Genomic DNA, 16,728 nt, shown 5'->3' with positions numbered 1-16,728 from the left:
CTGTGTGTCTCTGTGTCCTCATCTCTTTCTATAAAGACACCAGTCATCATATTGGATTAGGGCCCACCCTAACAGCCGCATTTTAACTTAACTTTAAACTCTTCGAAGGATTTGGAGGTATTGGGGACTAGGACTTCAACATACAAATTTTGTGGGGACACAATTCAGCCCATAATACATCTTTCTAGAAATGTCATAGCAATGTGCCAGTGTTTCTCTCGACACAGTTGAAAGGCATTCCCAGGACTGTGAGGGCCTGGTGGGGACCCCACACTCACACACTCCCCCAGCCTTCTCATAATGAAAATACTATTGTCTGCATTGCTCTGTGCCCTCAAAAGACAGGGCCACTGCTCACCACTCCACTTAGGATTTCCAAGGGTGCCTACCTCCTAGTGCTCGTTGCACAGCAAACAGAAATGTTTCCATTCTCGATACAGCCCCTGGAATCCAGCCACTATGCCGCCATGGCTGGCACAAAGTAAAGAGTTTCATGATCAAGCAAATTGGTTTAGTTTGGCTCGTACTTAACGAAGATCTAAAACTAAGCCAGATAATGTTCTTCCCACACACAAATACACTGCAAACACACCTGGCTTAGAGTTATGCTGATTATGAGTTAATTAACATAAAACTGAACATTAGCTGTAATTCAGTGGGTGCTCTAGAAAGCTGGCAAGATCCTATTCCCTCACGCTGCCAAATTCTGAGTACTAGGCATGCTCATCACCCTGCTCACGGTGGCTGCCCACGCATGGAATGTGACCACTCGGGTTTCTTTAAGGCCCCAGCTCACCTTCCCAAGGCAGCAACTCCAACGTGCAGGGAGAACCCCACAGATTCCAGGCCCTCCCAGCTGTGTGCCAGGTGGCCTTGCCTATTGTCAAGACTCACAGACCAGAGAACGCTATAAGAATGGAGACAGTAGTTTCTTTTTCTAGCCAATACCATATTTCTCCCTTTCTCCTGCATGTCCCTGAATCTCCTTTTATTCCAGCCCTCCTGAGGATGTCTCTTCTTTCCAACCAATCTGAAGACCCTTGTCCTTGCCTTCCTGGAGGCAACTGACATGCAGTGAGTCTGTTATTTCCATGGCATCGTGTAGACATTGAAGCTATTGCTGTAGACCAGACTAGCCCAGAAGGAGAATTTCCCGCCTTCAATCAAGGCCATCAAGCAGGGCTAATGTTTCCTCAAGAAACATCTCTGGACCTTTGATAAATGAGTGAATGAATGAATGAATGATTATACACTTAATCAAGCCCAGACTCCCCTCATAAAGTCTGTCAGAGACCATTCCTAGCTTTGAGAATTTTAAGCCAAGATTTTTCACTGCCACCCATGGAAGAGGCCCGTGGCTGTCTCTACTACACATCTGATTTCCACCATCTCGGGCTGCCACATTCCCCAGAACCTGCCAGGAGCCAAACTCAGTGAATACACCTATCCGGCCAAGTTAGGGAAAATTCCCGTGAAAACCACCATCTTGCTTTTGACATAATCACCTGAAGAGTAACTAGACAACAGAGACATTCTGTTATTCGGCATCTCCTAGTTTGCAATAATAAAACTACAATAGCAAATGGGATATTTGTCCTTCAGGGTGAAGGGTGTAGACCATACGATATTATTCAACCACAAAAAGGCTGAAGGAAGTTCTGCTCCCTGCTGCCACATGGATGAACTTTGAAACCATGGTACTGAGTGGAAGAAGCCAGACACAAAAAGATAAACAGTGTGTGATTCCCTTTCTTCGAAATATCTAGAACAGACAAATCCATAGAGACAGAAAGTAGCTTAGTGGTTGCCAAGAGTTGGAGAAAGGTGGGAGATTGAGAAGTGACCGCCAATTCATGGGATTTCTTTCCAGTATGATAAAAATATTCTGGAATTAAATCATGGTAATCAACGTACAGCTCCATGAATATGCTAAATATCACTGAATTGTACACTTTGAAAGGGTGAATCTCATGGTATGTGAATTATATCTCAGTGAAACTTTTTTTTTAAGCATGGAATTACCTACCTAAGAATAGGAGTAATGAGAGGGTAGGGAGAGGTTTAGGCATTTGTTTGAGATTTAATCTGTTATAAGAATATTTCAGTCCACTTGTTTTTCTCATAGGTATTCCAGAAAACACTCGGTACAGAAGCACTAATAGGCTTGGGCTCTCTGTCTTTATAAACATTTGGCCCAAAGCCTTTTCTGGCCACAGAATGCAAGCCTAAATCAACAAAAGCTGAAAAATGTAATATGACATTCTTGGCCTTCAAAAAGGTGAGCACAGCAATACTTAACCATGGAATGGTTGAGTGTAAAACCTGCTTCCCCTCCTGCAATATGTTCTACGAGAAGACCTGCTGGTATCCAGAGCTGATGGAATCACTACCAGGTGAATAGACCTGTTACCCATATGTTACAGAAACTCAACCCCTTTGTACTCAGTGTTAAATACCAAAGTTTCTTCAAGAGAAGCTATAGATCTTGCATGAATGAATGAATGAATGAATGAGGGACCTAGGAAGTTGCTTCATGCACTGGTTTTTGTGACGAGTCTGGTGATTGCCTTTTCTACTAGATGACAAGCTACTCCTCATACAGACTATTTCAACACCTTTCATCCACCGGGCGGAAACTTTACCCTTTGCCCCAAAGATGAGATGAGAAGTCTCCTGACTTCTCAATCTGCCCAGCAGAGGTGGCCCCAACTGCTCCTTCTCCACCTCATAGGGAAGTGACGCAGATGAGTAAGGATGTGCCCTTGCATGCTATGAGCTGTCTTTGGCAAGACTGGGGGGTGTGAATTCCAGGCCTTGAGAAATAGAGGCCTTCATTTGAGCCTTAGCTTCTTAACTGCCCATGTTACACCCCTGTCTTACTCACCTTGACCTGCTTCCTCTCTTCAGAGGCCTCATGGGATCCGGTAAGAACCAGAAGTCCCATCTGAATCACGCGTGTGGCATTTTGGCTTTCTCTCCATTGGCTCTCTTTCCATTTGGTTTTCCCTCCTGCATTTAGACCTGATTCTCCTTCCCTGTGTCATCTCACACCTCCATGTCACTTCCACCTGGGGTCAGGAGATCAGAGAAGATGGAAGAGGGGCATTGGTTCGTGGCCAATTGGAAAATCCAAAATGTGTCCATATGGCAGCAAAAGTGAAGGAGAGGACCCAGTCAACCCTTGAAATCAAGGACACCCGTGGTGGAGGTGGAGGTGGATGCCAACTGCTGGTATAGATGTATCTGTACTGAAAGGATCATGCCCCCAGCAGTGACTGTTATCCAGGGCTGGAAAGAGAATGAATGCAGGGCTCAGCGTTAGCCCTTCCTCTGGACCACAAAGCTCAGTTAGATAGAGAAACTTGCAGGGCAGAAACAGTTGTGAAATAAGTCCACCAGAGCACTAAAGATGTCAACTGTCCCCTCTCTGCCTTCCTCCCCACACATAGCTCTCTCAGTGGCGATCCAGTCCTCCATTGACACACCTGTAATAGGACATCACCTGCCCATCCTCACTTCCCTCCTGGCCTCATCGTCTTCCGTCCGAGCACTCATCTCTGCAGACTGCCACAACAACAATCGCTACCTCCTCTACACTCTGACAATCCTTGCCTGGTGCATGCCGTACACGTAGAGCCAGTGGGCTGTTTCATGGGTCACAAATATTAGCAATCATGGCTTACTACCATCATTTCCCCAAGCCTAACTTTTTTTTCCATCTTCTCCCCAAAACCCTCCAGTACATAGTTGTATATTCTAGTTTAGGTCCTTCTGGTTCTGCTATGTGGGATGCTACCTCAGCGAGGCTTGATGAGCGGTTCTAGGTCTGTGCCCAGGATTCGAACCAGCAAAACCCTGGGCAGCCAAAGTGGAGTGCGGGAACTTAACCTCTCGGCCACGGGGCTGCCCCTCCCCAAGCCTAATTTTAAAAGATGTATTCAAATCATCATGAGTCTTTACCTTACTGCCCCCTGGAAGCACCCCTAAGATGTCTCCATTCTGTTTCTCATGCCGTTCCCTCCAACTGGAATGTCTTCCCTGTCCCCTTCTGGGAAACTCCTATTTATACATCAAGACCCAGCTGAAATGTCTATCCCTGCCAGACTTCTTTGTGAGTCTGGTGGAGTCTATGGACCCTACTCAAAATAATGCTTTTTTAATGCATAAAATAAAATACAGAGGTTACACAGGGAACCAATTATGCTGAAATATAGTTATCAAAACATTTCTACACTGACTAAATGTAAATTTAAAACTCACTAAATAAGATCTACTGGTGGGACTAATAACTACTATAATTTCGCAATGATAATTGTAAGGGGTATTCTGATCTGTCACACCTGGAATTAGGGTGACCAACTTGTCCTGATTTGGCTCGTACTTTCCCATTTTAGCCCTGAAAATCCTGTGTCCTGAGAGTCCCCTGAATCCCTGGCAAACTGGGACAGTTGGTCACCCTGCTTGCAGTGTGCCGTGGAAACATCTGTGATCCTAGCGGGTTATGGTCACACGGCCAGTGCTCCTGTGTCTGCTACCTGCATTCTTCACGGAGGCAAGGCTGTATTTCAGGTGGAGTCTAGAGGAAATAAAGATGTGATTGTTTTCTCCTGTGCAAGTTCATGTACCCCCAAATTCTATCCGTGAACGGCTCCCTTCCAGGTTAAGAGCCCTTGCAACTAATGGGACAAAATTGGACCTAATTTCCCCTGAACTTTGTACTTTGTTCTTAGATCTACTATAACTTACAAACTATTATCATCGTTTATTTAAAAATTAAAAGAAGTCCCCAACACAGCAGGGCCGGCTGCCACATGGGGAAGGCTGGAGCCCTCTTACATAGCTGACTCAAAGTGGGTTGAACAACTTTGCAAAACTGTTTAGCAGTTTCTTCCAAAGCTGAGCAGACACCTATCCAATGACCCCGCATTTCCACTCCTGAGGATGTGCCCAACAGAAATGAGAGCTGGTGATCACCGAGAGCCGTACATAAGAATTTTCGCAGCAACTGCGTTCATAATAGCCCCACACGGGAATAACCGCTATGTACATCAAGAGGTGAAGAGACAAACAAATCATGGTCTGTTTATACAAGCGTATATCATACAGGAATAGAATTGAAAAATAACATCTCTAGGCAGCAATATTGATGAATCTCTCAGACATAATGGTGAGCAAAAGAAGCCAGCCACAGAAGGGCACATCATGCAGAATTCCATCTGTATAAAATACAAGAGCAGGTGACACTTGCCTGGGCATTAGAAATCGGGATAGTGGGTACCCTTTGGGTGGTGGGGGCATGAGAATCTGGAATAGTCTGCTGGTTACATAAGGTTCAGTTTGTGAAAATTTATTGAATCACACACTTGTGGTGTGGACTTTTCTGTCTGTATGTTATACTTCAGTGAAAACATTTCTTTAAAATGTTGGGTCCCCCATTCCTGTCTGCTGCTGGATCTCATCCTTGCAGCCATCAGTACCAAGAAGTAACCTCTCCCTGCCTTTTCCAGTTTGTTGGCTCTGCGGCTTCACCACTCCTTTCCCCACCAAATGGGACCTGTGTTGGCGGGGCTCCCATCTCTCCTGGCTGAGGGCCACCACAGGCCCAGGCTCTGGCATGAACCTCTTCAGCTTTTGCTAGTTGCCTTTACAACGTTAACTCTTCATTAGTATTTCTGGCAGGCCAACAATTAGCGTGTTAACACTTGCCCGTGTCTCAAAGCAGCTTTTACCTTAGCCGACTACCTTTACACTATTTCGGGGAAAGGGTTTGTGTTGAATTCTGTGAGTCCAACAGTCCCAAGCAATGTCTGATAAGCCCTAACAGTGGGGGCACAATACTTCTTGCACAGACGTGAAAACTGATTCTCAAGGTGACTTCCACCTCCTGCAAAGATGTCGAGTAAATATACTGTTTATCGTGTGAGACGGAGGGCAGCTCACGTGATAGCGAAGGCTGAGCTCTCCTCTGACAGATGATAACTGAAGTCACTCGAGACAGAGAACGGCAGGACGGGGAGTAGAACCTGGGTCTCTGGTTTACGCCTGGTCTCTTTGCAACATCCCCAGGGCCTCCCCTGAGAATGAAAACCACCATGGGTGACAAAAGTGTCACTGCTCTGATGTAATAGCTGGCCCCTCTTACCTGCTCCAGGTAACCCCACCCTGGGGGAGGCCTTTCTCCCTTTGGACATTTTCTTTCACATTAGGGAGAAAAGACAAACCACAGATCAAATTATCAGGGTAATTATGCTTTTAAAAAAACATCAGAGACAATGAGGAAAGTGGTGGGAGGCTGGAGGAGGCACTTGAGCACGGTGGCCCAGTCTGGCCTTCTCAGGTCGGCGTCTCTGCCCTTTCCCAGGCCACTCCTTTCTGGATCAACTTAAAACACAGCCTTCATCCTGTTACCCCCTGGCTCTAAGTCCTCAGCAGCTCTCTGTCACTTACAAACATCCTATTCCAGAACACCTGGCGAAGCCCAAGATGAGTAACTGCCTTGGTGGTTCCTGATAAGCCACAAGGAGATTCCTCACCTCCCCTCCCTCCCCGCCTCCCTCCCACCCCTGCACACTCCTTCCCACCTCCCTGCCCTGAATCAGTCCCCCACAGCCCAGCTCCAGACACCAGCTGCCGTCTGAGCAGGGAAGGGCGGAGAACTGCAGAGGAATCCACCCTTCAATCAGTGCAGCACTTGCTTCTCCAGGCGGTGATCGCCCTGCGGGCTCGTGTTACTCTTCCGACAACTGCATGCCGTGCAATTTCAGCCAGTGCCATGACAGGTCCTCACCATGCTGCCCTGGATTATTTTTTTCTTAAGTAATTTCATTGGGATTATAAGGGTTTATAACATTATGTAATTTCAACTGTACATTATTGTTTATCAATTCCTGAATACACTTCATCATGCTCACCCCTAGAAGTCTAATTTTTATCCATCACCATACACATGTGCCCCTTTGTCCCTTTCTCCCACTCCCCCATCCCCTTCCCCTCTGGTAACCACCAATCTATTCTCTTTACCCAGATTATTTTTTTTTAACTAATTGTAAAGTGGTTGCATTCATCCCTGTTAAATTTCCTCTTGCTGCCTTTCCCTATCCCGACCTGCTGCGATTTGGAGAGTCGAGCCTGCCCTCTGGCACACAGCCCACAGTGGCAGCTTCGCTCCATGCACAGCTCTGACAAGACTGTCTACAACCAGGTCACCGACAAAGAAGGGATAAAGGGCATCTAGATGCATCTACATTCTGGCCCCACGCTAGGTGTGGGGCAAAAAGATGCAAATGAAACACGGTCTTTCAACTTCTGTGAGCTCAGCTGAATGTGTGAACAGCAATGGGATGCCCCAGATGACTATTTGGCTATGTGCCAAGTGCTATGGGACCCCCCACCCCTTTATGGAGACCCCTGACTGTGCCTGGGAAGAGTATGCTATAGAGGAAGGTGGCATTTAAGATTTCCATAAAGCAATAATCAAACTTCCAAGGATATAAAACCTGGACCCAGGGATATTCTATAACGCAGCAAGTCCACCCGTCAGAGTTCACATCCAACAGAAAAGTGATCACATGTCCACCAACAGGCACGGGCAGGAATGTTCACGGCAGCACTATTTCTGAGCCCAAACCGGAAACCACCCAAATGCCCACCAGCAGAGGAATGGAGGAGTAGATTGTGGAATCGTCTCCCAATGGAATGAGCCATCTACAACTACATACAATGTGGGTGAATTTCACAGACTTAATTTATGCCAGACAGACACAAAATATTACATTCTGTATGATTCTATTTAGAGGAAGTACAAAATCAGGCAAAACTGATCTATGATGTAAGAGGTCAGGACAGTGGGCAGTATAGGGGAGGGGTAGGGACCTGACGGGGACACGAGGAGGCTTTGGGGCTACTGTCATCTTTGGCTTCCTAATCTGGGTGCAGGCTACATGGGCATATTCAGTTTGTAAAAATACGTAATGCTGTCCGCTCAGGATATGTTCGCCTTTCTGTGTGTACAGTAGAGTTCAATAAAAATAAAAAAATTGAGTATGGCTATTTAGACAGCTACACAGCTATCTAATAAGTATTATTTTCCAAAACGCATTTCAGTTATTTCTCTACCATCCGTCCCTGAGCTCCCTTAGCTGCGTTATCCATCTTTACGCTCTGCTTTCCTTGGCACACCACGGCCCAGGCACAGAACAGACACTGGGTAAATCTCCAAGAAGCTGAAGTAGAGTGGGTGATTTCTCACACACTAACTTTCTGGACACAGCTAGTGTGACACAGCATCTTGTATCTTAATGACCACGGCGTTTATTTATAAATGCTCTTCAAAGCTCCAAGATCTAATCAAACTAGGAATTGATATAATAATGACCCGCTCATGCATTCTAGAACTCAGTCTTTCCTTGTTGCTTCTTTTTAATCCACATAATTTTCTATTGTTCATACCCTGGAGAGAAATACATCATAGTCCCTTGCACCACAGAGCACCCAGCCCTGTGGGATCAGTCTCATGCTCCCTGTTTTCTCAAAGATGTCCTACATTCAATTATATTCCTGATATAATTGCCAATGCCAGAAGACACGCTTCACGCGGCCCTGGCCTCTCGGCTCCTCTGAAGAGACTAATGTTCTGTCACTCATTCCTTGGCTGTTTGTTCATCTTCACAGGTGGCGAGCTGGGTGCCAGGCAGGACTGGAGCAGCTCTGCTCTCTCTGCCTGGGTTTCTTGCCTCGTTTGCAGCTTCCAGAGTTCCTCCCATCTTCTCGAACATTTTCAGTCCTCCACACTCCTCTGTGCCTCTGAGAACAGCCTTTTGTTCCCCGACAAGAGGAATCTGCAGCCTCATCAGCTCTGCACCACCCTCCCACCGCCCTCTGGGCAAAGGCCTGCTCAGAAAGGGAACAGAAAGAAGAGGGGTGGAGGGGGCCTGGAGCCGATCGCCTGGATGGGGACGGCAGGGTGGACGGTACACAGAGTTCAGAACAGGGTGGTGGGCCCCCAGGGGCAGCACTGCCCGCCTGGCTGGGTGACCTTGGGCCTATCTGGGACCCATGACCTCACAGTGGGTAGGAGCTGGGCTACTGGCTTCTGAGTCATTCCCAGTCCTGAATATCCCAAACCCTAATTATGACCTTAGCCATCTACATATTGAACAAAATTATACTGACACTTGGTCTCTGGGTAGTGAAATATTAAGAGATCTTTTTCCTTCTTCTTCTTTTCTGCATTTTGCAAATAGTTTATACTGTTTGCCCTACTAATGTTTTTGTGTGTGTTCACAAGCACAGAAAGTCTATGATCCTAGCAAGAAAATGGAAACTTTTTTTCTTAAGAGGAAAATGAAATAAATTTTAAAATAAAGGCAAAGGAGAAAGAAAGGCCAAACTGGAGGTCCCAAATCCAACCGGAGCGTGGAACCCACTGGGGCCGCATTAGCTGCAGGTTTCCCACCTCCAGGATGAAGCCTTTGTAAGCTCTTCTGGCGCCATCTGCTGGTCGGCCCAGAAGCAACCGCTTAATTTGGTTCACAAAAAGGCTTTGAGGCAAATCTAGTGAACACTGATGGAGTCACATTCAGGATAAAAATCACATTCTATTTACAAGCAAATCTCTCTCCGCACTCACCTCCAGAATTCACTTTTGATTTTGCATTGCGGTAATGATCGTGACAGGGGCACCGGCACAAGTGCCTTCATTATAAGGAATGGTAACCCAGCACCCATGCACCGTTACTCATGCCAGGAGTGACTGATTCTCGGGCTCTCCTCCCCATCCTGGGGCATCATGCAGTGAGGGAGGCACTCTGAGGAAGCCCACTCTCAGCCCCCACCGTCTCAGAACAGTGTTAGTTTCATCTCCATCTGTCTCTGTTCCCTGGGTTTCCACCGATCTTCAACTCATTGGCCTTTGGACTAATTCAGTGATTCACGCATTCCCATGTGGCCCCCAGCCCTCTTCCCAAGCCGACCCTTCCCACGCAGCATGCCCAGCAAAGCCTCTTTGCTGTCTGAGGCTGGTCTGCACGTATAAGACAGTATGCACATCCGGCAAAACTTGCTTAAACCGCTCTCTGTTGTAGATGTTGATGGTAAGGCATTTTCCTTCCATCACTTCTAATTTCAATTCTAAAGGGCGCCTCTCGAAATACCAATCTTTTTTGTTTTTAAAGATTGGCACCTGAGCTAAATAGTGCCAATCTTTTTTCTTTTTTGCTTTTTCTCCCCAAATCCCTCCAGTATATAATTGTATATTTTAGTTGTGGGTCCTTCTGGTTGTGCAAATACGAATCTTAAAAACAGTCCTAACTCTTTGGACAAATGCATCCATCCCTCTGTCCAGCTATGACATTGTGATATAATAAGAAATAAATATTTGATCTTTGTCCCCAGTTCCTGCCACAGAGCTTCTAAAACCTTGTAACTTCCTGAATGAACAATAGGGGTGATAGGAGCAGCTTTTGTTGTAATATTTGATTTTTCTCCCCAGTTCCTGGCACAGAGGGGTTTGGCGAGTGAATGCATCCACATGCGGGAATGGTGATCCACCCAAAGGCCACTGCACTTGGGACCTTTCTGGACCTGGTGCCATGTACTTCTTCAACTGGCTGTTCATTTATATCGTTTATAATATCCTCTATAATAAAGCAGTAACAGTAGGTTAAGATTTTTTAAAATAAAATTCAAAGGTACCTCTTAAGTCATCTGAACTTCATCAAGATCTCCACGTGGTGTTTATCAGTAAAGCATGATAAGAAGGTCCATCCTTCTCAAGGCAAAGGAGCGCCCGGGAACCCGTGATTGGTCCTGCCACGGAGGGAATGGCTGCCATATTTGGAGAGCAGCAGGAATGCCCCTCCCCCTGCAGCTCCTACATAGCTGGGCCAGCCTGGCTGCTGAGAAGGTGTGCTGGAGGACTGTGTGGACCGTGGCTCCAGAGGCACACTCCCAGAGAGAGCTCAAGGTACGTGGGGCGGCAGAGTTCGCCCACGGATTCCATTTCTGTGGTCAGGCTGCTTCGTGGTATGGGTCCCAAGTCAGAGGCCCATTGTGAGAACGTTGGGGCATCACTGGTGTTGCGTGTCTATGTTTTGGGGCTGCAATAAAATGATATTTTAGGGTCAGCTGGTGGGGATTTTCTTTTGCTTTGAAGCCTTTGCCTATCAAGACTAATTTCTTCCTCAAGATCTCTATGCTTTTATTTTTTAATTTGACACACCCATAATTTATGCTATTATTCTTGTTTAAGATTTCTCCTACCAAGGAGAATAGGGTGATGACACGGGGTGTGGCCCCCATTTAGGAGATTAATGAATGTTTGTGTCACGCTTGGATCTCTTGGGAGAAAGCTGGTCTGAGCTCACTGTGATTTGGGGGCAGTCAGGGGTGGGATGCTGGAAGCCTGGGTGCTCAGGCTGCTGCCAGGCACACTGATGCCCACCCTGGGGCAGAGGCCTGGCAATGCCTCCAAGTAAAGACAGGTCAGCAGAGGCCTCTTTGCGGGTGTCCAGAGGAGACCTGGGGTGCACTTAGGTCGCATTCTGCCTTTATTTCTACCTAAGGACCAGCGTCACCCTAGAGTTGAACATTTTAACAGAAATGTACTCATCGCTTTAGGAACACTGCAGGGAGAGTGTGTCAGGGGCTAAGCAAGCTAACTTCTCGACCTCCTCCAGCCCTGGCACTCACGGGCTCACGGTAGATCGTCATTAGGAGACAGCCCGAGCCCGCTCCGCTAGAGTAACTCTTCCTGAATCGCTGATCCACACGGACAAAGGTCCAGGTGCTGGAATGCCCCGAAGAGTTGACCTTGGGGGTGGATTTCCACAATAGCTATTGTAGTTTCAGGAGCCAGATGTAACAAACTACCGGACTCGGGGGGGTCAGGGCGGGGTGGGGGGCTATTCCCTGATATCATCGGCAGCCCTTCAGATGCCCTGGGGCTACCTTAACCCCGGACCCTCAGTGCTTCCCCAGGCCCTCCTGTCCTCACCATCTCGTTTCCTCTGAAATCCCTGCTGTTTGCTCAGCTTAGGGGCCATCAGGGCGACCCTTCATGCCCAATGAGTCAAAAGCACAGAACATGAGCACCATCTCCTCCTGCAGCCCAGAAGGGCATGGAGCACAGCGAGTGGGCACAGGCAGAGCTGGAGTCAAACCTGCCACCTGCTATTGTGCGGCCTTGGGTAAATTACTTACCTTCTCTGAATCCCAGAACAACATGGCTAAAATGGGGATGATCATGTGTCTACCCCATGTGAGAACTGTTAGGCAATGTCCGTGGCTGATGCGTAACGAGTGTGCAGTAAGAAGCTAATTGGGAAGGAAGATGGGGTCACCCTGTCTCCCAGGGTAAGACTGAAAGAATACCTACAACACATCTTGACCCCTTAACCTCAGGAGAAGCAGGGGCCCCCTAACTGTGCCTCCGTCTGCCTCCGCCCCGCCCTCCTCCCCTGTCCCTCTCATTACCGTAAAGCCCTTTAGGCTCAGCAGCCAGTGCTTTTCTGAGAATGGACAGCAGAGTGTGCCCAAGACTGTGCCAGCTTAGAGCAATAGAGAACAGAGAGAGGAGATTAAAAGTACAGCCCGTCCCCAGAAGCCTCTGCTTCCAATTCTACTACTGTATTCTCCTCCCAGGGACCCCTTGATTTGAAAGATTTGAGAGTACCAAAGAAACCCGTATGTATTAAGTCATTACTCATTTATTTTCCCATGCATATTCAAAGGCTTTATAATTGCCCGTTGCAGCTTCTTATCTGTCTGAGAAAGGATCACCACCCTGCATGGATATAATTCCAGGCAAAAGCAACAAACTTGGTACTGACTTAACCCTGTGCAGCCCAAGCGTGGGAAAACAATTAGGCTTCTAGAAAGATGTAAATGATGCAAGGATGCCATTCCTTGCTTAAAATCCCCTACACAGGGGAGGGAGGCAGGGGAGACGGGGAGCCCCACTGAGGAAATTAACTGCCCCGGCCTTTGCTGTTGCAGATTCTGACACGATGAGGAAGCATCTGGGTGGATGCTGCTTGGCCATTGTCTGTGTCCTGCTCTTCAGCCAGCTCCCTGCAGTCAAGGCGAGAGGCACAAAGCACAGAATCAAATGGAACCGGAAGGCCTTGCCGAGTACAGCCAAGGTCACAGAGGCCCGAGTGGCGGAGATCCGCCCAGGGGCCTTCATCAGGCAGGGCCGAAAGCTCAATATCAACTTCGGAGCTGAGGGCAACAGGTACTACGAGGCCAACTACTGGCAGTTCCCTGACGAGATCCACTACAACGGCTGCTCCGAGGCCAACGTGACCAAGGAGAAGTTTGTCATCAGCTGCATCAACGCCACCCAGGCGGCGAACCAGGAGGAGCTGTCCCAGGAGAAGCAGGACGACAAGCTTTACCAACGCATCCTGTGGCGGCTGATCTCGGAGCTCTGCTCCGTCAAGCACTGCGATTTTGGGTTGGAAAGCGGAACGGGACTGCGGGTCACCATGGACCAGCCTGTGTTGCTCTGCCTGCTGGTTTTCATTTGGTTTATTGTGAAATAAGCCTGCAAGCAGGCTGGCAGCCACAGAGCTGAGCCAGGCGAGTTATCCCACTTCTCTCCTCCAGCCCCAACCCACGTGTGATCCGAAGGTACCAAAGAGCAGGGATTCTGCTGCGCTCCATATAGCGCTCCCAAGCATTCACTCGGGTATTTGTTTGTATTTGATAAACGTGTGTCTATCGATCCCCTCCAGGCTTGTCCCCAGGGTGGCTTGTCCATCACTGCGTTCTCAGCGCCCAGTGGAGTGTCTGGCACACCATATTATGCAATAAATGTTTGGTGAATAGGTAAAAGAATGCGCCAAGAACGGTGCCAAGCACTTCACAGTACTTCCCAACAACTCTCAGAGGTAGGTGTTATTCCTGTTTTATAGATGAGTAAACTGAGGCGCCAAGAGGCAAAGTGGCTGGAAAGTGGCAGAGCTGGAATTCCACCCTGGCTTGTCTATCCTGAAGATTTTCCTCTCTGGGCAATCCCAGAGCTGTCTTGTGATCCCTTATGGCTTGCAAGGCCCAAATCCAGACACATATGTCTAACAAAACTGTGGAAACCACTTTCAGAAACATGAAAAGACCTGAGCTGACAGCCATGCATTTGATACCTTGTTACATGGAGGTTTCATTTAATTCCTCTAATTAAACTAAGATATAATAAAGGAATTAAACTAACATGGAAATAAAGCTAGACAAAGTTCCAGAAATCTTCTTGTAAGGAAATATTGCCAAGCTGACTCCCAGAGCTGACTAGATATAAGCAGGATGTGTCTGTGGCACGAAGATTTTTTTTCACAAGAAGGATAAGCGTTTGCTATTTCCATCTCGGAAACAGTCCGTGTACGTAAGAAAATACTTTTAAATGACATGTTTGCTTTCTAATGTTCCCCTAACCCTATGTGCATGTTTTTCTGTACATGCATATGAGCATCTTTAAATATACTCCGTTCACACAGGAACTCCACACAAACTCAAAATCCGTTCTTTTACCCACACTTTGGCGAGGGGCCATCATTTCTGTGAACCACCTGTCACTACAAAAAAAATTCTTCACCAGAAAAGTTAAAAAGAAACTGTGTCTTCAGGGAGACCCAGTAAAGAATTCATCTATGCCATAAGCAGAAGTAGATACACAGCTTATTATCTACTAATTATTAGTTAGAATATATATTACAAAATACTATTCGTTAATAATAGTTAAAAATATATATCGCAAAATATCAGTGCAATTTAAATAAAAATGATGAACCTAATGCTCTAAGATGCCCCCCCAGGGCCTCTGGGGTACTCTCACAGACTCCCAGAAGTGGGTGAATTGTAGTTGAAGACAACAGCCACTGAATATTATCAATTTTGCTTTAATGAGAGTCTGTAAGGCGAAAAAAAGTGCGTTGTCAGACAATTTACCCTAAGTATTTTAAAACATGAATGTTGACAATGGTGCCTCTTGTTCTGAGCCTCTGCTGTTATCAGCAATCTTCTCAAGAGATACATTGGGAAGGTTTTAACATAGAAAGCTGGCAGAGGACCGGGGGCGGGGCAGCCCAGGGCCAGCCTTCTGCTGGGTACACAGGGAGATCCTGCGCTGCCAAGGCAGGAGGAAGCTAGAGGCGGCCTTGGTTTTCCTGTTGTCAGCCCTGTGCTCACCTTGGGCTTCCACAGTCCTGTTGAATTCTAGATTAGAGAGCAAGAGCATGTAGAGGTTATTTCTTGCATGTCATTTTTTTTTAAATTTTCTAAATAACAGCAATAAACGTTGAAATTTCAAGTCCTGGCCCTCCTGGGTTTAGTTACCAGGGTACACACGGCCAAGTAAGCAAAATGACTTCCTTTCTTGTGTGAAAACACTTAGGCTGTGATATAGTACATTTTCTATAATTGCTGTCTTTTCTCATCTTGTTAATAGTTCCAGAAACCAGATTTAAGTGGGGCAGGAAGTGAATTTGGACCTGGTGATTCAAACGCAACATTTTTCGGTGGAACTTTTAATTGAAACCGTCTGTGCTTGATTATCCTTGCTCATGTTTACGAATTATGAGGTCAAGTCAAGGCTTTGTGAGTTTGGTTTTGCACGTTAGCAAGGAGTGGCCAGGTGCCCACTACATGTAAGACATTGTGAGGGGCTTCTGAATTATTCCCGATAGAATCATCATAAATGTGAATAATTTCACCAACCATTGCTTTATTGTTCCTTCCGAGTGTTGACCTTCTAAAATATAAGTTTGTTGTAAAAGGGACATTAAAATTACAACAGAAATCCAAACAAAACGCTGCCCACCATCCCAGCATCTGACTAAGTCCGGTTTTCATTTTGCCCTATAACCTCCTAGTCTTACCCATTTGCATATACAAATGTACATATTTGCAGTCATAATATAGGTGAGCTTTTATATTCTAACTTTCCCTTAACTTTATTCTATGCTTTTTTAATTTTCCTCTGATTGTTATGTTCTCGCCTCTCCCTCTACCTTCCCCAATCCACCCACTCCTTCCCACCGAGATGAAGCCTCCACACTTTTGCTGTGCTCAGACACATAAGGGAGACTTTTTTGTTTGAGTGCTCCTTTTAAAAATACTATATTCATATCACATTTATTCCTCTGCAATTTGCCTAAATTAAGAGTGCATCATGAAGCTCTCTGCACTTCATCAGCCAGCTGGTTGGCTACCTCGTCCTTTTAGACTGCTGTGTAATATTCCATAGCACAGATGGACGCTGATCAATTTAATCATTTCCTTGTTGATGGACCTTCAGCTTGTCTCATTTTTCGCTACTGCAAACAATAAACATCCTTGTACATACGAACTTGCAATCTGTTACTTTTGTTTCTGTGGATTAGATTTACACATGCAGAATTTGTGGAACAAAGCTGTTCAATTTAAATTTTTCTACACATAACTAGATTATATTCCTGTGTAGCTGGAGCCATTCCAACTCCCACCTGCAGCATATGGAGTTAACTTGTAAGAGTTTCTATGTCATTTAAGTACGAGAAGCCGGCTTTTCTACAAACACTGCTTGAGCATCTTCTCCCCTTTGCAGAGGACACACTTAAAGCTTCCCGAGCGACTTCAGACCATAAGCACCATTTGAAAATCCTAAAACTGTTGGCAATTTCCATTCTAAACCTGGTCCATGGCCCAAAATATCTGGATGAGAAGCCTGAGAGTCATGTGGTGTGTGTGCGGGCATCC

The 16,728-nt window shown here is 46.5% G+C and overlaps 1 protein-coding gene across 2 annotated transcripts; it reads left to right on the top strand.

Moving 5' to 3' along the window:
• Positions 1 to 10,883: 10,883 nt before the first annotated feature.
• Positions 10,884 to 16,335, top strand: PRND (prion like protein doppel). 2 transcript variants are annotated; one of them, XM_046679085.1, is made up of 2 exons: positions 10,884 to 10,963; positions 12,994 to 16,335. In XM_046679085.1, the coding sequence occupies exon 2, from the start codon at positions 13,005 to 13,007 to the stop codon at positions 13,539 to 13,541; it is 537 nt and encodes a 178-aa protein (XP_046535041.1). In that variant the 5' UTR covers positions 10,884 to 10,963; positions 12,994 to 13,004; the 3' UTR covers positions 13,542 to 16,335. The 2 variants fall into 2 exon arrangements, with proteins under 2 accessions (XP_046535041.1, XP_046535042.1); XM_046679086.1 differs by lacking the exon at positions 10,884 to 10,963 and adding an exon at positions 11,704 to 11,782.
• The last annotated feature ends 393 nt before the right edge of the window (positions 16,336 to 16,728 follow it).

Source organism: Equus quagga, chromosome 12 (genome assembly GCF_021613505.1).
Source record: "Equus quagga isolate Etosha38 chromosome 12, UCLA_HA_Equagga_1.0, whole genome shotgun sequence".
Lineage (NCBI taxonomy): Eukaryota > Metazoa > Chordata > Mammalia > Perissodactyla > Equidae > Equus > Equus quagga.
Note: the sequence above shows the minus strand (reverse complement) of the source record. Positions and strands in the feature narration are given on the sequence as shown.